The sequence below is a fragment of the Nannobrachium achirus genome (genome assembly GCF_963921795.1).
Source record: "Nannobrachium achirus genome assembly, chromosome: 20".
NCBI classification, from domain to species: Eukaryota; Metazoa; Chordata; class Actinopteri; order Myctophiformes; family Myctophidae; genus Nannobrachium; species Nannobrachium achirus.
In genome coordinates, this window is record NC_137827.1 from 42,514,395 (window position 1) to 42,538,840 (window position 24,446).

The following is a 24,446-nucleotide window of genomic DNA, read 5'->3' on the forward strand; positions in this document are numbered from 1 at the left end:
GTAGATGGCTAGGCTCCTGCAGAGCCACATCGTAAATACTGCATCTGTCAACAAGCAAAGGAATGGTTTCACTTTATGCTTGTGTGCCAGATTCACTTTTTTTGCGACAAATTCTCCTCAGTATGTATGTGTTTTCTGCCGTGCTTTCTTAACAGACACCCTGGGTGATGCAGTTTATTCACCTGAACTGGTTTGCTAAAGAAATGTATCTGTAGGCAAACATGTACAAGGTACTGGTTAATTCACAAAGTAGGTAAGGACAAAGGCACAAGAGGTGTTTTCACACATTTATTGTATTTGTTTAAATTCAAAAATCACAAACTAAAAAAATAACAAAAAGGGAGCAACTTTAGTCACTTCTCTTAATTGTCAATGTTTGGACAAAATAGCCTTATAAAATGAATTGGCTGCTGATTCTCATTTTTGCTTGATGCAAGCAAAAAAACAAACAAAAAAAAAACAGCACCAGGTGACAGCTGTAATGAAAAACACCAAATCTACCAGCATTCCACCAACAGCACTGGACACTGCAATCTAAGCTGGTTGTTCCATTTTATTAAAGCCTTTGGAAAGCACAGAGAGGCATGTTTAAAACCACACCGTCTCCCTCAGCAATGAAAAAATATGTATGTGAAAAGGGAGAAAAGCTGAACTGAAGCTGGATCAAAGCAGATTACGTAAGAGGAGGAAAGGACAAAGCTTTAAATCACATCAGTAGGAAGGAAGTTTTATCCCCCCCGTTTATAAGTGTGATTTCAGTTTGAAATCCAAAAGTGAAAATGTTATTACAGCGGACAGGGTTTGCCATATGCATCTACTGATTGTCATCCTTATTCCATTGGCCTACAACTGAACAAAGATGATCTTGTCATGAAAATACTTTTGCACTTGTACAGTGCAGAGTTCATGACAGTGCAGAGGTCTCCCCTCACTATTTTCTAAGTCAATAATGCATGGGAAACATTCTGAGCCAGTGCATGGTAATGACTACAGATGGAGCCTTCTCAGAAGTCACACGTTTGAACTGCAAGAGCGTTGCACAGCTGCTTCACAGCTGCTGCACCCTCTCTTTGAGGGGATACAGCTCACAACGCATCCTGATGCAATGCCTTGCGAGTGTGTAGACTGACTATTTTTGCTATTCGTCATAAAACAAAGTATAGGCTACAGTGGATAACAAAATGAAAAATAAAAGCAATATGCAATGGACTACTATGGCTACCGCGATTAGAACTCAAAATCTCCACTGTGTCAAAACATCCATCGGTGTGAGGGCCCCTTTCCCCCCAAACACTGTCAGTGGAAGACAGAGATGTCCAGATATCCCTCTTCACTATCTGTACTACAAAATAAAAGCAAATCTGAACATTCATTACAAAATAAGGTCACCTTACATTCTTACAACTGTTGAGACTGGACTTGATTATGGGTTGAACCCACACGTGCAGCCTATATCTTGTGGAGTTATCTGTAGCGACACACTCTTAGCATCAACTTGTTTTGTTTTTGTGTTCTCTTTCGTTCCCCATTCCTTTATTTACCCTGTTTATCTCACTTTGTTTGTCTATGCTTATGCACTGTACAATTATATTTTTTAAATGTTTTAGTGGGTCTGGAGTCTCTACTAACCTAGACAAAACACAACTGCAGGTCTGGAGGCCAGATGCCGGATTAAATCGCGCCTATAATGATAACCAGTATGTGACCCATAAATCTCAAAATATCTCGCATGCATCTCAACAACAAACACAACCTATAAGAGGGTAATGCCCTTCATGTCCGTGGTTTTGTAGCAAAGGTCAGATACCCAGTGTGGCCTGGCATCTCCCTGGCGGGGGTGGTGGTCTTACAGGTGACCGAGGGAAAGTTGGGGCCAGATGAGGACGTTGGGGCTTCCTCCGCTTTGGGTTCTGACGCGGACTCCGAGGGTCCGAAGTCGGGGAGCGGCAGGGTGACGGTGCGCACGTCATGGACCCGCAGCAGGACCTCCATGGTGCTGACCTCCTCAAAGCCCAGTTCGTACAGAGCCAGGCATGTCTTCTGGACCTGCTCAATACACGGAGAGAAGGAGCACACGCGGCCTCCTGGAGAGTGGGTGGACGAGAGGTGGGGAGGATGGAGAGGTGGAGGGAAAGAGGAGAGAATGAGAGCAAGAAGAGAAAGAGAGAGAGAGAGAGAGACAAGAAAAGACAGGGAACAGGAAAAAAAGGGGAAGAGAAAGAGGGAGACATAAGACAGAGCCAGGGGGAGGGCAGGAAAGAAGAGGAAGTAGTGTCAATAACAGTTATTTTGTCAAATCACACGATCCAACCGACAGCAAATTGAGGAACTAGTAGTCACCGAATGTCCTTTCATTCTGTGTAGTCTCTCAGCCAGCATTAACGGTGCTCTCCTTGTTCATCTGTAGCTGAACATTTTGTGTAACACTGACGGTCAAGAATTTGTCACGCAATGACTAAATTGTCCAGTGCATTAAGCGGCTTGTTCACGTACAGGTGTAATGTGCGACATGAGTGCTGCTACAGCTTACGATCCATTAAGGTGTCTACACACCAAACAGCCTACAGGAGACTACTTCTGACTGTACACAGACTGCAAAGAACTGCAAAGAACTGCAAAAAACTAAGCACTTTTATTTTTTCAGACGACGCCGACTGTAGTTACTGTATGGCAGTGGTGCCAGGTCTGCTCGTTATAAGCAACGTTGATCCTGTTTTCCTATAATGTTGCTAGTTGTGGGTTGCTTTTGTTTGGGCTTGTTTCTGAAGTGTAGTTGCTTATTTGGCCTTGCTTTCAACATTATTTTATAAAATAACTAATGTAATAGAGCTCAGAGGTGAAACTGGTCGCTGCTTTTGGGCTTATTTTCATAGACCTGGTCGCTTATTTCACTCACAGAATCTGGCAACCATACCGGAGCCACTGTGTGTTCTCCGTGCAGAGGAGAAGGGGGAAAAAAAGAACAACAACAACACGGGGAGCTGCTGCACTATTTACTAGCTTTGCTTTGGATCAGATTGGAATAGGAACTGAGAGTTGTGATTGAGAATATGGTATTTAGTAAAAATATGCGACGGGAAAATGTCTCTGGCTTATTTTGGCTTGGTTTTGCAACAGTAGCAAACTATTCTACAACTCCCTCAATCTTACCGACGGCCAGGGGCGACTGTACAAAACTGAGCAAGTCCAGTTTTCCAGTTTTCGGTCGATAACGTTCCCGACCCGCTGCCGAAAACCTGACGATGAGCTCCCGTTCGGCAAACGACGCTATCCGCCGCCTTCCGCCGCCGAATCGTCGCCGAATCTGTGCGGTTAAAAGTGGCCTTTAGACCAAACAGGCCCAAAGAGGCATTATGCACAGATAGTAGGAGCAGGTTGATGACTCCGAGAGCACACAGCAAAGATGGTAGTTGATGTAGAACTAGAGGATTGACTTTGGGATTTGGCTATAAAGTACACCGTGATGACATCATCACGGTGTACTTTGCAAGCCAAGCACAATGGGTGGTTCTCCCCTTTAAGTGATGGACACTGTAGCGAAAAAGATTTAATTGGCCTAGAATTAGAGACTAGAATATTGGCCAGGACGAGGTGGTTAGTTATAGGGAGAGAAATGGCAGTTAAGAGGATACACACTGTCTTTCATACATTCCCAATTATATGTCATAGTTTGTCAGGGAACCAATTTTTTACAATTGACTTTATGGCTTTGCACCAATTGGCCGAGCAATCTCAAAAAGCTCTCTGTGTGTCTGTGTAGCTGTGTGTGTCTGCAGCTAATCTGGCAAACCACTGGGCCAATCAAGGCCAAATCTCTTATGCAAGCTGCCAGTAGGCCAAGGAAGTAAATCCTTGAATATCTTTCACATATTGCAGATGATCTCAGAGCCAGCTTTGTACAACCAACATGAATTCAGAGAGACTGTTGGAATGGCTAGTTAATGCTACATGTACCAAAGTAAACTGTGTGTATTTATTGCTCTGCTCATCTATGCCCTTGTTGGAACAGAGTCAGAACAGAGATAGACACAGAGGACACAATGAAGAAGTACTACGAACAGGTGTTAGTTTACTCTTGATTTCCTATACCAGCAATTAGACTACACATGAGAGATATCCTCACCAGGGATTCCGGTTCAGTCTAGGGCACCATCGGGACTGAATTAGTCACAAAACCTTTAAAATAATAGAGTAATTGAACTGTAATATGCAGTTTCTTTTAAAGAATGTTTAGTTTTCACTATTGCTACACTTAAAACATAAAATAAGTGTGAACTGTGAAATTGTATATTGTTTCACAATTGAGATATTTGGCATAACTAATGATGTATGAACGTGCATCCCTGTCCAGTAGCACTGCAGGAAATCCTGCGCACAGATATAAAAATATAAAACAATAACGGGCGGCCACAGCAACCGCAACTAGCAAGTTGAAATCCACGTCCGGGACATTGTTGCGACTCTGTCCGTGTGTTGACACAGCTGTGAGGATGCTCTGACCAATCGGTAGTCAGCGGCGCTACATATCACCATTTAGACTCGTCTCAGCCCTGCTTGGCTCAGTTGAAAAAGTACCTGATGGAAACGCAAAAAACATGAGGGTAGACATTTGGTGAGCACCATTACGCACCGAACCTACCAAAAACGGGATTTCTACCGTTCTCGCCAATGCCGGCCAAACTGGGACGTCTGGTCACCCTTTATACAATGTATTTCTAATATGAGAATAAGCGTGCGCGTGGGCACCTTTTTTCTTTGCGCGTGCGAGCGGAGCATCTGTGCGCGGCCAATAACAACGGCTGTATTCATGAACATAGAGTGGAAGAAAAGCAGCGTCTGCATGCTTATGGGTTTCACTCCACTCAACCCAGGATTCCCCCCTTTCTCCGTCCACTTCTAGCCTTTCCTTCATCTACGCCTCCTCATGCATCCCACACACACAACTTTAGGTGCTTAACCTTGTGGGATAAGAATGTAATGTCTCCCCATCCCCCCCAATGTTCTGTTTCAGACAGCAGGACAGATGAGAGAGCAGGTGGTGGTGGTTGGGGGTATATCCCCCTCAGAGCAGCAGTGGTACATTGGTTCCAGGGAGAGACCTCAACTCCTACACGATCTCTGGGCACAGACATGTACTGTTTTAGACCCTGCTGGCCAACATGTTTTATGTCTAGCAGTATTGAAACAGGAAAAGGCAAAAGGCAACTTCTCTATTGAGACAAACACTTTATTTCACCATTATGTTAATGAGTGTATGCTTGGCTTCTGTGTACATTTGGGCTTTGCAGGAAATGAACATTACACATACTGTGTTGCCTATTAGACCCTCAGCTCGCCCAGTCCCGAGTCCGACTCCCGAGTCAAGAGTACTACCGGTTGTAGCATGATTCCTCAGTCAAAACCCTCACTCAATGCTAATCTATTCTCCCTTTCCAAATGGGTTGTCGGCATTCAAAAGCTATGCTCTTAAAAACAATCAATATCTATATTGTACATAATATTCCATCTGCCATTATTGATAACATCGATAATCGTGTCCCGATTTTGTGTTCCCAGCCATAGTCTGACCTCCAAATCATAGGTTGAACGAGTTTTGAATGCACTGGCTTTTTTTCCTCAACATAACATGCGGTCAGGACCAAGTATATTATCCAACACAACATTGATTCCTCTCATTAACCACTCTCAACTGTTGATGCGACGCCTTGGGAGCTTGTAGATCACCTAGTTTCACTATTTGTCACACTACAAAGTATATAGGTCAAGTTGTTAAGAATGAATGAATGGAGAGAAAGAGAGAGACAGAGAGAGAGAGAGAGATCACCCGCTGATTTGGTCTCTTAGCTAAATGACACCCTGAGGAGATCACAGCAGGAGGCCGGAGAATCTTGCCAAGAAATCTTCTCTAGTTGACCCTTTGGGACTACAGAATGGCACTCCTACCGCTACAGCTGTACTAAAGAGTACAGTACAGCAGGGATTTACTGTACAGTGCAATTTGTTAAGTTACATAATAAATATGTCAGTAGACTCTACAAAGCCGCATAAAGCCGCATAAAGTACAACAGGACATTCAATATTTTAGGTTGGTTCCAGTGGGAGTTATTGTGAGCTATGATCCATTCAGAAACACACAGAGAATGGACGCCCCACCCTAACCCTGGCATAATTCGTTCTTTGCCAGTCGAAGTGTATCCATCAGTGTTGGAAGCCAGGTTATTTGACTCCTAGTTATGTTCATAAAGTTGGAATTTATCTCTTTTGTTATAATACTGTGTTGTTGGAAGTTTCAGTGAGAGTGGGTAGATTATAATGCTGAAGTCCTGCCTCCTCCATGACTGTATAGGGTAGCATAAAATGTTTTTACTTAAAGACTTTGCCCTGTCTGAATCTGCTTAGAGAATAAAATGCTGCAGGACCAGGGAGAAGGAGTTGCTCTTTCCCACTCTCTCCTCCTTGCACTGACAAGGGGCACACTGGGGTGATGTCTTTGTAAATGGGTCATCATTTGGAAGGAATGCCGCTAGCAAGCCATATGTGTTGCGCAGTGCTTGCACACAGTCACGGTTTTACAGTATCCACCACTTTCTTTTCCTCGTCACAACAGACTGAAACGATGCAGGCAGATCCACTGAAAGTTAGCAATCAGTCTTATCCAGTATCCACTTGCGTTGGCATTTACACGTTTTTGATTACTACATACTCTTGCCAACAGGGAAAAACGTGCCGACAGTCTGACGTTTTGCTCACATCTCCATGCAGAAATTAAACCCATCCCAACTACTGGGAGCTGTGGGCAGCCCCGGAGCAGAGCCCAGGGTCCAGCTCCAGCTCTAAAGGCCAGTACTTTAATGAATGGCACTGGCGGGAATATGTCTGTTGTTGTGGGACAAAAAAACCCATGTGAACCAAAGGGGGAACATGCAAACTCTACAAAGAGAGATTCCAGTTTATCCTTAGTTGGTTTTGAACCAAGGACCTTCTCGGCGTGAGGCAACGGTGCTCACAACTGAGCCATCCGTCTCTAGGCCTCTTGGCCTCCGCCCCCCTGTGTCTCCTCTACAACCACGGCCTTCTCATCTTTCCAGACTCACCGTTTCAATGAAGATTAAAAAAAACACATAGGGAGTGGACTCTCCACTATGCTTGGAATTGTTTTGAAACTTCCAATGCAATAACAGAGCAAATGCCAGTTTAAACTGCGTGTCTGGAGTAGCAAGCCTACTGAAGAGAGCATTGTATGAAAGCTGTGCTGTTTGAGACATTCGGGATGTTTCACATGGCGTTCGTTCCTTTGACAAATACAACCAGCATTCATTCTCTAACTCTGTGCAGCTGTAAACACAGCTCCCATGTATCCTAGCAACCAGCTAATAAAGCAGGGGGACGGGCCGAAGTCATAGATTGAATAGGTCTGGAAAAAAACAGGGAAGTAGGTATTTTCTTTTAGTTTATTGCAGTCCATAAATGTTATGTTGTGTTTAATGCATTATGTATTTGTGTCTGATTTTTCTTCTATTCTATGTCTTAATAGGCACTTCTCTTATAACTTCTAATGGGCTTTAAAGAACGTATTAACAGTTCAAACTGTGTAAATGTACTCTGTGGATGACCACAGAGAGACCACAGAGAAACAACAGTATTGTTAAATATAGGTATTTTGTTAAAGAGTATCTGTGTACGTGTAGTATTCATTGCAGTCTGTGCATATGGGACACACTAGCTTGGGTCTTGCATAATAAGTGTCCTAACACTGCCAGGGGAGGGGAGGGTTATGGATGGCTCTGCCAGTATCCTGGTTCTCTCAGAATGCAGCTCCTCTAAATAGCGGGCTCGGCTATAAGCCAAGAAATGACAAGAATTACAACCGGGGGGAAAATAAATGCAATTTCCACAGGCCTGTGCCTCAACATTCTCTTTCTAGTGACTTTCACTTTAGTTCTCAAGACATCAAGCGATCAGCTCAGAGGGCTGGGCATAATGATGACGGAAAACAGACACGTTATTGATGTTTTCTCAAGTAACAAGTGGGCTTTGTTAAGACACCTCTATCCAAAACCAGAATGCTACCAGTCAAGCTGGAACACTAAGTGCCACATCCTAGCCATTGAGCTCTTCAGAGAATTATAGAACCTCTAACCCTGTGCAGTGTTTGATGCTGTGGTCTGCACAAAGACAGGCCTCAGTGGTTTCAGAGATCTGAAGGCTCTCAGGACAGTGCAGACAAAAATGTGCCCTGGACTGAAGCAGCGCAATGCAACCATGTTGGGGTTTAGCCCAGCTCTCTGGAGACAAACAAAACCTTCTCCCAGCAGACTACAGGAGGAAGCAAATTAACCGTTTCCTTATGGAGACACAAGCTCTCTCTCCTTTGCTACATGACCCTGTATGGGCATGGGACGGCTTCTACCAAGGAACTGGCTGCATGCTTTTATTTATCTGTGCATGTGCACGCGCGCGTGTGTGGGTATGGGCTTTATCAGTACATGTCTGGTTGATGCGTGTGAAAACGTTTGTGTGTGTGTGCGTGTGCGGGCATGCGTGCGCGCGTGCGCGAGAAGTCACATAAAGTCAATGGTAGCTCAGGAAAGGAATAGCAAAGGCACCATAAAAGGTAGAGAGAGGAGGTAGAAGCTAAAGGGAAGGCAGGTTTAAAGAGCATTGCTGCTTCTCCAGGGTTCTACCTTGGGGATATTAGCATGCTCCCTGTACAGTTTATTGCGACCGTAGGTCGCAGTTACTTGCACACTATCCAAACCTCCACCGGCTGTCCCTCCGTCACTCCCTCCGTCACTCTGTCACACGTCACACGTCACACTTTTGCCCTGCTCATATCTCTGCAACCGTTGCCCCGATCCATGCCAGATTTTGCACACACACTCCTTGCCTGCCAAACTACAACCTCCAAGGACCCCCGGAGTTTCGGGGACCCCCAGGTCCCTGGGGGACCCCCAGGTGTAAAAAATTACCAAATGTGCAAAAATGACCAAATGACCACCCCAACGGGGCTGCTCTCTCTGTGTCACACACACACACACACACACACTCTCTCTCTCTCAAACATAATGTGTGACCTGCCAAGTGGCAAGGAATGTTGCCACTGTCCTCTCTCTCTCACACACACACACACACACACACACACACACACACACACACACACACACACACACACACACACACACACACACACACACACACACACACACACACACACACACACACACACACACACACACACACACACACACACACACACACACACACACACACACACACACACACACACACACACACACACACACACACACACACACCCCTTCACACCAGGGAGTCCAGGAAGGATGAGCCTCCATGCTTAAATAAACAGACCTGGGTCCACTATCAAGATCTGCCTGTGGGTGTGTCTACTTTTAGCAGGAGAGCTTGCATCTTGCATGCTAGTATTGGAATTTGCCCTAAAATCACACAAACCACTACACAGTATCTCTACAGTCACCCTGCTCCTACAGATTTTGCCCTAAAATCATGCACACCAGTACACAGTATCTCTACAGTCATGTAATCACAACGCATCTGTCCCATCTAGCGCCACCATCAGGACGATTTTGCACAAACTACTTTTTGGCCTATTTATGGAGATAAGCGACCAACGGTCGCTTATCTCCCGATTAGGGAGTCTTACTGGTTATTAGGCAGTAGGCACCAACCCAGTTCATTGCTACGGGTGGACGTCTGACTCTGGACGAGTGCATTGGTCAAATGTATGCGAGGGGTTTGGAGATGGAACTCCCAGATTAAATTGATATTTTTTTGTTCAAGAAAAATAACATTTTAAAGAGCTCACAAAATCACATGTTATTGTGACCGTAGGTCGCATTTACTACAGAAACCTCCACCGGCTGTCTGTCTGTCTCTCCGTCACACGTCACACGTCACACTTTTGCCCTGCTCATATCTCCGCAACCGTTGCCCCCATCCATGCCAAATTTTGCACACACACTCCTTACCTGCCAAACTACAACCTCCAAGGAGCCCCGGAGCTTCAGGGACCCCCAGGTCCCTGGGGGACCCCCAGGTGTAAAAAATGACCAAATGTGCAAAAATGACCAAATGACCACCCCAACGGGGCTGCTCACGGGGAATTCCTGGGGACCACCCACTCCTGGTGCTCCAGAACGGATGCAAAAGTGGTGGCGCCCCCAGTGGAGGACCCCCTCCACTGCAGCTCACATAAAATGCCGTAACTCGGGCTAGGAGCGTCCGGGAGAGCTGGGGCCGGTACCTATTCGTCCGCCAAGGCAACGCGGAGACCCCACCCCTCATTTCTCACATGGCCCTCTTCTAGCGCCACCTTCAGGCCGATTTTTAAAACACATTTTTGGACACTGCTCCTACAGTTTTTGCCCTAAAATCACACAAATCGCTACACAGTATGTCTACACTCATCCCATCAACATGAATCTGTCCCAAATAGCGCCACCTTCAGGACGATTTTTAAAAACACATTTTTGGACACTGCTCCTACAGATTTTGCCCTAAAATCACGAAAATCACTACACAGCATGTCTACACTCATGTCATCAACATGGATCAGGAAGATTTTGGAAAAACAAATTTTTGCCCTATTTGTGGAGATAAGCGACCGTGAGTCTTACTGGTATAATGTATGTTCTTGTGTATAATCAGGTGAGCTTGGTATGTGTGGTATGTACTCACCTGGTAGAGAGAATACCATAAGGCTCAGCCCACAGTTGGCCCAGGTTAAAATCCAACCTGAGGCCCTTTCCTGCATGTCCTTCCCCATCTCTCTCTCTCCTGCAATTTCCTGTCTCTCTCCACTGTCTCTATTAAAGGCTAAGAAATGCTTAAAATCTTAAATCAGGAACATTACGTTCAACAAAAACTGGGCATATCTTACAGTACCTGTGAAATCTTTCCACTAGTGACCTAAGGTTACAGTTTATTTCAAGCATTATTTAACATGGGGACTTTTGTGACAGAGCATGGCGCACTGTAACACCTACCTCACATTAATACCAGGGTCGAGGGAGGTGCCCAACCAAAGATTCTGCTGGGGGCTAGTGAGAGCGGCTTGGTACCATCATGAACCAATGTATGTCATTCTTTTTTCAAGAAATACCTCAATCCATCAAATGTCTGACCTAGGCCTAAAGCACTTTAACAGTAGTTGTTGGAGTAGTTAATCACTTGAACTCTATATCATTCGTTGACCGGGATCTCATACCAATTTCGCGTCACAAGTCACGACACGTTGTGAGCTTGTAGATCATCTATTTTCGCCAAACGTTTACCCCAGAATAGGTATGCTGGGGTCAAAGTTAAAATGATGTCCCTAATCACTTTAGAGAACACACCAGGAATATGGCATGACAGGTACCCTCTGGACTACAGAAAGGATGGTTGCTGAGCATTCTGGCTAACATACTCAAACCCATTTGACCCATAATCCTTCACACACAAAACGTCCATTGAGCACCCCACCGAGCAGCCAACCTGCCTGGGCCTGCCCACCCCAGTGCATTGTGCGTTCATGTCGCCGCAGAAACTGTGGAATGCTTTCTAGTCCCAAAATTACTCTTTTCCAGGTGACAGGAAAGTACACACTGAAGAATTAAGACACACCAACACAAAAGTTAATGAGTTCTTAAAGACTTGGTTAGATGGTCAGTAGGGGCCAGAGAATGAACCGTGTGACCAGTGGACAGCAGTAGATGGGACGGGTGTTCGCCTTGCTCACACTCGTGTTCTCTGACACGCCAGGACTAGTCATAGGAGAATCATTATCAAGTGACACTGAGTGTGTTTTAGAGAACGCGCACACACACACACACACACACACACACACACACACACACACACACACACACACGCACACGCACACACACACACACACACACACACACACACACACACACACACACACAGACCACTTTAAGTACATATGTACTCAAAGTGGTACTACATACGTACATACATACTTACATACATACTGTACATACCTACATATAGGTCTACTGTACATACTGTCTATCAGGGCTATTAAACAAAATTGTTACGGGCCACATTGTCAGAAGCCCAAGGGGCAGTGGGCCGATACATAGATACATACATGCATGCATGATACTGTACATACATACTGCCTTAAATTGTTTTACAAACACACTGGCGCACAAGGCCATACATGGCCCTACGCTAGGTGCAAGTTGGCACCTCGACAGAGTGCAGTTCTAGATGTTATTGTCCTGATAGATATATCTTCAGAGGAATAAAAAGCTCATTGGTTAAAGGGCGTTTTGCTACTTCCTCATTGGCTAAAGGTTTATCCATAAACTTCTATGAGTCACCTTTATACTGCTGCCTTGTTGGCTTATTTCCCACAATTGCATCTTTCTAAAATTATGCAAAATTAAATTAAACATCATGTACAGTAAGTCCATTGAAGGTGGGAAAGATAACCTATACCGTGGCCATGCCTCTGGAGAATATTGTGGGTGAAAACCCTGTTGATTTTGAGTGTTCCTGTGCTTTCCATCCCAGCACAACGAAAAGGGGACCCCTCTCAAATTATTGCGACCGTCAGGGAGCAGTTTACTATGAAAACCTCCACCGGCCGTCCGTCGGTCGGTCGGTCACACGTCACACGTCACACCTTTGCCCTGCTCATATCTCCGCATCAGTATATAGGGCTTGTTTGTTTATTGTATGACATCACGCCACATCATCAGCTGTGGACTCTGTGATGTCATCGTATCGCATCAGTATATAGGGCTTGTTTGTTTATTGTATGACATCACGCCACATCATCAGCTGTGGACTCTGTGATGTCATCGTATCTCCATATATGGCCATCTCCGTATATGGAGATATAAGTCGTCCATGCCCAAGTATGGGCTGGTGAGGTCAGACTTTGTGTGATGCGTAGGTTATCTCCATATATGGAGATTCAACATTCCAGGCAATGCTCTCTTCCCTGGTGAGAATTGCCCCTTTATATAGGGCTTGTTTGTGTATTGTATGACATCACGCCACATCATCAGCTGTGGACTCTGTGATGTCATCGTATCTCCATATATGGCCATCTCCGTATATGGAGATATAAGTCGTCCATGCCCAAGTATGGGCTGGTGAGGTCAGACTTTGTGTGATGCGTAGGTTATCTCCATATATGGAGATTCAACATTCCAGGTGTAACTATGGCTACCCGTATGACGTGAGAGGTGGAGGTTGTGATATTTGTGGAGATAAGCGACCAACGGTCGCTTATCTCCCGATTAGGGAGTCTTACTGGTAATAGTAAGATACTTTATGCACCCAGGAGTATGACATGCGTACGCAAATGAGACAGGAATCCTACCCACTTTAAATATCTAGGGCAATTTGTGTAATCTTTCAAATAGATAAGGCACCTGGCCAAGATTGTATCGCTGGGCGAGACTTCAAGGCACGTACAGACAATTCTGTCAGATTCTCAAGTGTCTCTCTGCTCCAGTCCGTTGTAAATAGACAAAAATTGTCCCTGTGCCCAAGAAACCAAAAGTACTTGTCTGAATTACTACACCTGTCTCGTAGCGCCTACACCCGTCATCGTGAAGTGCTTTGAGAGGCTAGTCAAAACCCACACCACCTCCTCACTGTTCGACACGTTCAACGAACCCACTAATTTGCCTACAGACAAAATAGGGCAACAGATGATGCCATCACCTTCAGCCTCTCCCATCTGGAAGTGAGAGACAGCACCCACCCAGGTGGTGCCAGTTGGCAGCTGCTGGTGCCAATCCATACAGACTCTTCTTAGCACTGTGGAGCCCCACAGGGCTGTGTGACCATCCGCCTCCTGTACTCCCACATCATGCATTACTTAATGATGATAAGTGTATCCTGATTGTTGCATCACAGGGCTGGTACGGAAGCTGCACCACCCTCAACTGCGAGTCTATACAGAGAGTGGTTAAAACAGCAAGCAGTATATCACAAGAACTGACTTGCTAGCCATGTGGGTCGTCTACACCCAGAGGGGTATGGTGAAGTCCCAGAGGATTATCAAGCCCAGGAGCCCAGAAAGCGGACAGTGACAGTTCACTCTGCTCTGCTACAGTCTAGTAAACAGTGCCAGCTCAGATTACATCTCCTACCTAAAAGCCCATAAGAGCTCCTGAACTCAGTTCCATCCCCATACACCCACACACATACAGTACAATCCCTGCCCATGCGTGCCCGCGCACACACACAGACTACAGTCTACCTCACTTTGACACACGCAGCACCCACACATTGACACACTTCACTTAACTATTAAACTGCTCTCTTTACCAGATACTACTTTACACTTTCTACTTTTCCCCCCCATATTTTATTTGTATATTTTTGACCATTCTATTTATTTAATCTTTTCTTAACGTGAATGTACAGTAGACTAAAGGCTGCAACTAATGGTTACTTTCATAATTTGTGAATCAGTCAATTGTCTTTTTAATAATCAATTAAATTATGTGATTAATTTAGACAATGAAACGATGGGGGGTGCCTGGTGATTCAGCCAATTAGTGCACAGACCATATGGTCCCTGTGAGTCCATATGGTCCCTGTACTGGGTTTCATGTCTTTCTAAGCTGACTTCTGAAATAAAGCATAAAGAATCTAAAATATGTAACAGAAAGGATGTAAATAATGTCATGTTTTACCCAGGAGCAATAAACCCAGTTTCGTTTCATAATATGAAACAAAGACAAGCATTCACATTTGTGTGTTGTTCCATGTAGCAAATACTAGAAATGTTTATCATAAACCTATCATTCAATTACTAAAATGTTATAATCTGTCTATGGATCAGCATGTTACCTAGGCGTGTCACAATTATTACATAATCATCTAATCGCAATTATTTGACATAATTGCAATTTTTGACATAATCACAATTATTTGGTCATAATCGTTTCCATGTTGAAAAGATTTCAAATATATAATTTTGGGCTATTTTTGCAAGAAAACAAAATCTACTAGGCATGATCACGATCGCGAAATTGCATGTTTGTCCCCCATACCAACCCCATCTTTCAAACATGGCAGCCATGTTTGTTTACATTTGAAGAAAACATAATGGCAGCTATCTCATGAATGCCTGAACGGATTTTCAAGCAAAGGTGTTTGTTTGAAAGCTGTGAACAGCGTGCACACACGTGGTGCATGATTTATGCATGGGCGTGCATGATCCGTGCACTATGAATTACATTGAAGTCTATGGAGACTTGTGGCGGCGTGGTACTTTAGAGCCATTTTAACAGTTCTGCTGCCGTTGACATTCCTCACCGTCATTGAAAGGGTTAAATTCATGGCGCCGTTGACGGTGAGGACTGTCAATCTTACTGTATATACAGTAAAGGTATAATTACTTACTGTACGTCGCTCCGCTCCCGCCCGCATCGGTAATGTCCGCGATTTGTTTACAACGCACTTCAGGCGTGCACGCGAAGTGAACGTCCTCCATAGTAAATCCATTGAGAGGCCCATAAAGAGACTTAATTTACTCAAAAGAGACATTTTTATACAAAGAGTGGTCTCCATACTGTACACTATAGACTCGGGCTGGGCGCAGACATGTTTCTCTTCTGGGCTCACACTGTCATGTGACTAGATGACGTAATCGTTGCCGTCAAGTGATAATCCAAAAAAACAAAAACAACCCCCTTCCGGCCCTTCAAAATAATAGCGGCGGCCTACGGAGGAAACGGCGCGGCACCAAGGCACCAAGCATCCCTTCAGATTAAAAGGCAGTAGATGTGTTAAAATGGCAAGGTATGTGTTAATTGTCATGTAATATGTCATAATCGTTTTCCCCCTTGGGATAATAAAGGTATCTATCTAATCGTGACAGGCCTAATCTTACCGTGTCTCTTCAGAGAAGCCTTGGCGTGTCCTATGGCCTCCCAGGGACTGGGGATGTCCAGGAAGACCGCATCAGCCACACCGGTGACTCCAAAGCCTTCTTTGCACACGTCCTGGTTCCTGACCGTGACCAGGTGACCCACGCGGTGCTCCCTGAACTCCTCGGCGGCCTTCTCCGCCCGCTGCTGGTGGAACTCCACCGTGTGGAGGTGACCCGTCGGAGCGATGGTCCGCAGGATGGCATGGGACAGAGACCCACTGCCTGTACCTGCAATACATCAGACCACAGAGGGGTAGGGCTGTCACAATTATTACATAATCGTCTAATCGTGATTATTTGACATAATCGTGATTATTTTTCACAATTGTCATAATCGTTTCCATGTAAAAAATAGTGGAAATAGCAGATCTACAAGCTCACAACGCGACGCATCGCGACGCGTTGTGAGCTTGTAGATCGGCTATTTCCACTATCAATGTTCTTTTTTAAGTATGAAGTTGTCAAATATGTCAGTAATTTCTTTGTATATTTAGGTTATGTGTCATATCTACCATGGGCGACTTCAAAGCCTAAAAGCCAAACAGAAATGTAATTGTCAACGACAAAAACACAATTAAATCGTCAATCGCAATTATTTGAGTGACAATTAATCGTAATGTAAAATGTCATAATCGTGACAGCCCTACAGAGGGGGCTGCATAGGGAACCTAGAGCATGGTGGTGAACTACATCCCAGTGCTGGACTGGACATTACAAGCGACATCATGGTATTTATGGGTAACTTATTTTCGCAGACACTATTTAATTTACATTTTTGTACACCACTATATTTTTTTATATTGTTTGTTAAATATTATATTGAAGATACATTACTGATTAAGCACATTTCTACCATTAGTATGCAACAATAGAGTTAAAAAAAAGAAGAAAAACAGCAATTTTTTCCAAAATGTCAACTATTTCAAAGCACACACGTATTTTGGAGAGATTTCTGCCAGCTTAGTCAGACTGGTCAACACGGCGACGGGGCTGCATTTTTGAGTGGGCCGTGATTACACTACAGCCGCGTCCCAGAACATGGTCTGACTTCCTGTTGTAAACAATGGCCATTAGTGTACCGATTGTGACAGCCTGCTAGCGAGACAGTGTGTGTGTGTGTGTGTGTGTGTGTGTGTGTGTGTGTGTGCGTGCGTGCGTGCGTGCGTGCGTGCGTGCGTGCGTGCGTGCGTGCATGCGTGTGTGTTCGTGTGCAGTGCCATGCACCTGCGGATGTGTATGTGTGTGAGTCAGAATGACAAAAGGCGAGTGAGAGTGTTGTACGCCTAAAACAGCCATGTGACTTGTGGTCAAATTGAAGGAGCGAGTTGGCATGGAATTGGGGACATTGGCTACGCACCATGGCTACAACGAACCCCCCCTCCCAACACCCCCTCCAGACAGCACTGCGTCACTGCAGCCTTTGTTCCCGTGGCGACAATGGAGGCAATGTTTACTCCACAGCGGCACATTGACTTGCTAAACGGCACTAGGGCTGTCACGATATGACACTTTACATGACGATTAATTGTCACTCAAATAATTGGCGATTAACGATTTAATTGTGTATTTGTCGTTGATAATTACATTTCTGTTTGGCTTTTAGGCTTTGAAGTTGCATATGGTAGATATGACACATAACCTAAATATACAAATACATTACTGACATATTTGACAACTTACTACTTAAAAAATAACATTGATAGTGGAAATAGCCGATCTACAAGCTCACAACGCGTCGCGATGCGACACGTTGTGAGCTTGTAGATCTGCTATTTCCACTCCCTCGCACGCCGTCGAAGCGGACGACCGAGGGAGGTCAGAGACAGGGGCCACAAGAGAGAGGGGCCCCAGGGGACCTGGGGGACTCTGTGGTCATCAGTGACTCTGACTGGAGGAGAGAAAGTCATATTTACACACATGCTTTTAGGGTGGCTGCAAATCTCAAGAGACAAGTAAAAAAAAAAATGTAATGAAGAGGAATGGGTGTGACAATATAGGGATATTGATTATGTAAAGCACCCAGCTCTGGATCCACGTTCTGAATCCTATCACAGCAACAAACCATTTACAGTATGCTACAAGCACATTCTCATATTCCAGCAAAACAAAATAAACATGGACAACCTAGTGGTCGAAATGCAACTTATACCATTATCTGACGTATGCCATCTAGGAAACTTAAATCAGGTAAGTGAAATGGCCCGAGTCAAGATTTTAAACATAATCAGTTTCATCCTTCAACCATTAATTTACAATACTAGTTTTGCAATGGCATTGCAGCTCATGTGAGAAAATGGGGGAAAAAAGGATGGTGCTTCCTTCTCCATGTGCCTCGCCCTCTTAATCCATCTGATTAACGGTAACCACCCAAAGGGTGTGGGGAATGTCTTGTTATTCAGAGAATAACCGTCTTGCACCCAGACCATCCATGGTTTGGCTGGTGACAGGACTGTACTAGTTTCTTTCGTCATGACAACAATAGTTATACGAGCAAAGATATCATTTTCCCTTCCAAACACGGTGAACCAGAGTGATTGCGGGACCGGGATGTTTTACATCTAGCAGAAGATTTCCCACTAGAACTCATCTCTTCAACGCTACAAGAGCTCATTCAGAAAGAATGAGACAATGAAAAAGAGTGAGAGATGTGTTTGAGTGTAAGATAGAGAAAGAGGAAGGAAGAGCAAGGGAGAGAGAGACAGATAGCCAGTGCTAGGAAGGGAGAAGGTTGTAGAGAGCGGTTGAGAGAAAGAGGTATTCATTGAAAAGGAGAGGAGGGGAGGAGGGGAGAAAGGAGAGAGAGAATTTCATTTGTAAAGGAGTGTTTACGGTCCAGAGGAAATGCCTGCTCGGATGTTAAAAGAGTGCCCACAGTGTGTGTCAGAGTGATGGACAGCGGAGGCCAACGTCTCTGTAAACCCAACTCTCACAAACACACAATCTATCATAGCCGAGTCTGGACAGTGGAAATCCCAGGCGCCTGGTTGATTCCAACACGGACTGCTAAGGCTTTTAATTCAATCACATAGCTAAACACAAAATAATTCAATGAGGGTTCCACATAGGCAGACAGCCAACGGAACCATTTCATGGTCTCTTCCTTCTTCTTAGCCCTTCAAGACCAGCTCTGCGTGGATGCAAATCATCTAGAGGACCCGCGTGACTCATATCAAGGACTCTGATCTATTCAGGGAACAGGACGTCAAGTCAGTGGGCGGCTGGCTGTGCGAGTGGCCTAAGGGATACGATGGAACAAGGGGAAAAGAATAAGAGGAGGTACGACAGGCAATGGCCCTGTGCTACAAGGTTGTGCGTTGTCGGGTTGCAAGTCAACGCATCATTAGTCTCTGCCCCCTGTTTATTTCCAATAAGATTCTGCAATTCTCCAAGGTCAATAAAAGCCCAGCCATAGTGGTCACAATAATGATAATAATAAACATTGTTGACAGACAAGCAGACTGAGCTCCGGACAGAGCTATTACGATATGGCTCCAGCATTTCATGTGGGGGATCTAATAAATATGTAAATAATAAACATGTGCTGTACTTAATACTAGTGGGATTTGTCTTGATCTCACTAACAAATGTGTGCAAGGTCGAAGGCATTTATTGGACTCGAACAAGCTTCAGTTTGTACATCACCTTAGGTTGCAACCAAATTAAGCAGCACAAGGTCAAACCCATAGCACTCAAAGACACACGTGAGCTCTCCTGTACATGACCGTGTGCCCCTGGGCAGTGGGCACACATGGTGCGTGCCGAAGGCCTTGTCAGGGAACAGCCAATATCGTTATCAACAGTAATCATCAGTGTGTTGACACAGCTCGCTTGCAAAGTCACCCTGCAGGGAACACTACAGTATCTATCTGCAGGCTTTAATAATCCATGATGTTGTGAGTCTCTGTTGTGTTTGTGTCTCAGTACTGGGTGTGTGAATGCAACACTAACTGAATACACAATGAGCAACCTGTTGCTATTAAAATACTCTCCATTTAACATGTAATTGGCTATGCCATGTGGTTTAGAGGCGTCCATTTAAACAGATATTCTTCTGGAATCCAACACGTTGGGGGAAATGAAACATACTGAGTCATCTGGTGTCTGTCTGACTGTCTGGCTTCTGTTCTGAGGACAGGAAACAGCTGTTTGCCGGTTAATAAAGAGTTGCACCCCAAAACAGCAGAATTAACACAATCTAATTGAACTGAAGTCCAACCATGGATGACATAGTGTTTATTACACACAAACTATAAAACCAGCATGGCAGCGCATCGTTATTGTCATATGTTACTATGTGTATAAGTGTATATTCGGTATATAACATAATTAAACAGCTTTTTCACTGTGATGGCGACCAATTAATGTTTTCTCATGAATGTACCACTTTGGTCCTACACATTTTGTCGTAAATGGACGTTCTAAAAGCGTGCGTTGTGATGCGACACATTGCGAACTACTTTTGTTATTTTCAAAATGTTTTAAATGTGATTATAAACAGTCTAAAACGAACTAAAGTCATTAGCGTGCACTTTACTTCAAACAAAGCATGGAGAAGCAGTGTGACGGTGCAGTGCGTCTGCTGAATCAGCCTGCAGTCTTTGGCTGACGGACTGGTCTGCATACATGATAGGAGTGAGCCAGCGTTCTCCTCCCTGACCTGTACACTACATCCGTGAGGAGCCCGACATCGCTGCATCACTGCAGACATGTTGCGGCTCCCTCCATATGGCTGGGGAGTGGCTTCCAGTATGTGTGTGTGTGTGTGTGATTAATATACATGCCCAGCTCAGCTGACTAGGCGGATTTCCAATTGAATTGATGCGTAGTCAGGAGACAACACAGACGTGCAAGTGCACGCACACATGCACACACACACACACAAGATTGTGGTGTGCAAGTACATACACACAAGTGCAAACATAATCTCGATCAATCGGTCAGGCGTGTATACAGCACATACACAAACACATTTCCCCAGTTCCATCAATAATGTCACGGCCATTGGAGGAACAACAGCACAGCAGTTAAGCATGATGAAGGACTGCGGCAGGGCCCTCTCTGTCTGCCTTGCGGGGCAATGGAGCCTGCAAAACGCATCCTTAATAACATTCTCCACGCCCTATGGGTGGTTCCAGTTGATCAGATGGATTAGGAGGGTAAGGCGCGTGGAGAAGGAAGCAGCAAACAGTCCAAAGGCCTCAGGATTATTCTTGACTGAAATTCACAAAAAATGCACTTCGTGATATCCCGATATTTGTGGACCACACATCAATTCAATGATAATATGCCTCTAAATTGGCACGTTCTATAAACGTAATAAAAAATAGATATTGCTAAGAAAATAAATGTATAATTTACAATTGTGGCACTCGTTCTACTGGGTGACTAAAACCTACCTGCAGATCAGTATCTTGTTATGTCTACAAGGGCGGTTTTAATAGAATAGAGGGTGGGGGCAGCTTTGTTGTATGTTCAAAGTGAGGAAGTGTGGTGTTGGAACGGGAGGAGTAGGATAGAGGCGCTACACCCTCCCGGTCCGGGCTCCTTACCAGCAGGTGAGCTAATCGGGTACAATAGCAGAGGCAACACAGAGGATGTGTGTGGGGAACATTATTTGGCATAGCGACTAAATAGGGAGGGAAAATGGTGAAAATATAAATAAATAAGATGATATGACATCTTGTGACCTGTTGGTTGGTAAACACTGGACCTCATCTCACAGATAACACTATGTGCACCAACAGGCTGAGCCAGTTGTGTACTATAAGGGCACTGACCTACAGTAACAGCTACATCATGTTTTTAGTTCAGGCTGATGTCCTCTTAGGGCTGCAACTATCAATTATTTTATTAGCAATTATTTAATCGATACTTTTTCATTTAACTGAATAATCTTAAGCAATATTTTTTATATTTGAGCACGAGATTAACGTCACACTAGACTAACATCATAGAAAGTACGCAGAGACCGACATCCCCACAGCTGAAAGAACAACGGACAGAACGGCCGATACAAGGAGATATGCACGTGTCATGTTTGATACCATGCAAAGTGAGCACCGCTCAAGCGTCTTTTATATATTAACAAACTGACGTACACAAACAGTTAAAAAATGTAAATCAACTAAATTAGTCTGATTAAGCACTTCTGCCCTATTTACTTGTTAACTGTTTTATACTTAGGTGTCAAAATATTGCAAAAAATAGATTATCTACACGCTCACAATGCGTCGTATCACAATTAACGACCTCGGTGTGAGGATTTTACTGTGCACCCGGTATGAAGTGAAACAGAAACACACTACAAACATAACCAAAGCATCCAGTGCTCTAATGCAGGTGGGAAGGTTGCAGCTCACCTGACTCGCAGACGACAGAGCCGGGTTTCAGCTCAAGCATCATGGTAATGTTGGCGATGTCGGTGGTGTAGAGAATCTGTGTGCGATGGGGCAGGTTGAGGGTCCACAGCTCCGGGGTGGGGTGCAGAACGTACACCCAGCCACCCTTACTGCACGTGACCTTTGACCCATAGCGCTGGCCTATCAGGTCTGTGGAATGGCGGATGGCACCGTAGCGCGTCTGTGTCTGGGCGCCTTGCTGTACCTTCACCGGCATCGTGTTCTCATAGCTCACGTAGATGATGGCGACATCCCCATCCTGAATGAGATCCGAGTACTCCACAAAACTCATGCTGAGTGCTGGCTCTCTCCAACAGCAAAGGGTCTGAGAAGGAAAGGAAGTGGGCGAAACAGGTCAAAGTTACTGAAACACACCTTGGATCTCTGAATACCCACCACAAAGTGCAATAGTAATAACTATACACTATACACTATAAAATACTACTCAAAGGGACTGGTTGTCCGAGTCTAGGACCCGCCGCAGTGGTGTCCGCCCGGTAAGAACTTTAACTAGATGTCAACCATGATGACTAGAAATAATGGGATCTGAGGATCCCTGTATAACGCAGAGATATCTGCTGTGGGTCGTAAGGCCAAATATCCTTACTTGTGCAGAAGGTATACTGGAGTCTCTCCGGCGAGAGTTGGTTGAGGAACTTGAATGCGAATATAGACTGGAGGAGTCGTGTCTGGGGGTGATGCTCACCCCTTATAATATAGTGCTTAGCTGAATGTTCGTGACAGCTCACTGATGTCACGATGAGTCGTCTATATCCATATATGGAGTTTTACATTAGAATGATTTCAGCACTAAACCACGGCTAAATATGGAGTTTGTGATGTCAGACTTATGACAGTTTCAGTTAGATATGCCATATATGGAATACCAATATTCAGTAGGTAACTATGGAGACTTCTCTCTGTGAAAGTACTGATGACAATTGTGCTGTTTACTCTGTAAACTACGTTTCATTCTTGTCTGATCCCAACCATGCCCAGAAGCGTTGTATTCACTGTCCACATGTCCCTGTGACTGACTGACTGTGTATAAATTCCTAACGTTAACTAAAAGCTTAGGCTATATCTAGTTTATAATCTGTGACCCGAGTATGCACGGGCGTCTTTCTGGATCCATCATGAAAGCAACATCATTCAAACAGCAATTATGGTCATATTACTTTTACTATTATAATGTTTATTTACATTATGTATAATGTTTATTTTTTTGAATATTGAATATGTTCTCGTTAGACAAAACCTATAAGTACAGGTTAAAGCCAACATTAACGTAGGACATGTAATACATTCTTTGAGTCCTCGCAGGGCTTGACTTTTTGTGGCACTTGTCTGGACATGTACATTTCTAACAACCCCCTTGCTCCCTCCACTCCATAGTATGGGCAGTCCAGTCTGCATACAGCACAAAGCTGCTAGGAGCGTCACAGAAAGAGGAAAAAAAGAGCCATTTGTCCAACGGACAAGTACACTTTTGATGAGCTTGTCCGGAAGGATTTATTACTTATCCCGGACAACAGGACAAGCCTTAATGTCATGGCAGTCATGCCCTGTCCTACACTTTGTAAGGTTAGACACTAGAGGCAAAAACCTACTGCATGGTCGCATAGTGTATAATTATTTAACATTTAACAAGGAAAGACATTTTATTTTAGTTGGATACCCACCCGTCCAACAACAGCTCTAGAATAGCATGCATGTGAGGTGGGAAATAAACGATTATTGTAGTTCCTAGTGTTCCTTTATACACACGTCTTGCTTGTACCATGTCGAACATTTAACTTTTTGGTCATGTTAGCGAAGCTAGCATAGTTAGCCGTACGCTAGCCAGTGTTTGGTCCTTAAAAAGGAGTTCGAAAGGTGTGACAGATGCATACAATACCTGCTCCAAAGTAACGTTACTGTCACGGTCCTCGGCGACGATACTGAAAGATTAAATGTAAATATAATGGATAATATTGTTGTAATAGTGTAGCAGCAGCTAACCATTCATCCTCACTCACTCACACAACGTGGTCTTGTTGTCACAGGAAGTTCACACAGCGGAGGAGGGACGCGCTGATCTACAAACCCTCGTCATGCTCTCATCT

General features: G+C 44.5%; 1 protein-coding gene across 1 annotated transcript; it reads right to left on the reverse strand.

Annotated features, from left to right (window-relative positions):
• Positions 1-394: 394 nt before the first annotated feature.
• On the reverse strand, positions 395-24,371 carry trmt61a (tRNA methyltransferase 61A). The gene is made up of 4 exons (XM_080750575.1): positions 24,239-24,371; positions 22,303-22,666; positions 15,905-16,171; positions 395-2,084 (listed from the first exon to the last, which is right to left on the reverse strand). The coding sequence occupies exons 2-4, from the start codon at positions 22,631-22,633 to the stop codon at positions 1,774-1,776; spliced, it is 909 nt and encodes a 302-aa protein (XP_080606701.1). The 5' UTR covers positions 22,634-22,666; positions 24,239-24,371; the 3' UTR covers positions 395-1,773.
• Between the last annotated feature and the right edge of the window lie 75 nt (positions 24,372-24,446).

What these genes read in the sequence shown, in the direction of transcription:
- trmt61a (XM_080750575.1), bottom strand. Translation starts at nt 22,633, where the DNA reads ATGAGTTTTGTGGAGTACTCGGATCTCATTCAGGATGGGGATGTCGCC. An exon ending in CTCTGTCGTCTGCGAGTCAG is followed by an intron (nt 16,172 to 22,302) that starts GTGAGCTGCAAC and finishes GATGTATTGCAG; the next exon opens with GTACAGGCAGTGGGTCTCTG. An exon ending in GGCTTCTCTGAAGAGACACG is followed by an intron (nt 2,085 to 15,904) that starts GTAAGATTAGGC and finishes CCCACTCTCCAG; the next exon opens with GAGGCCGCGTGTGCTCCTTC.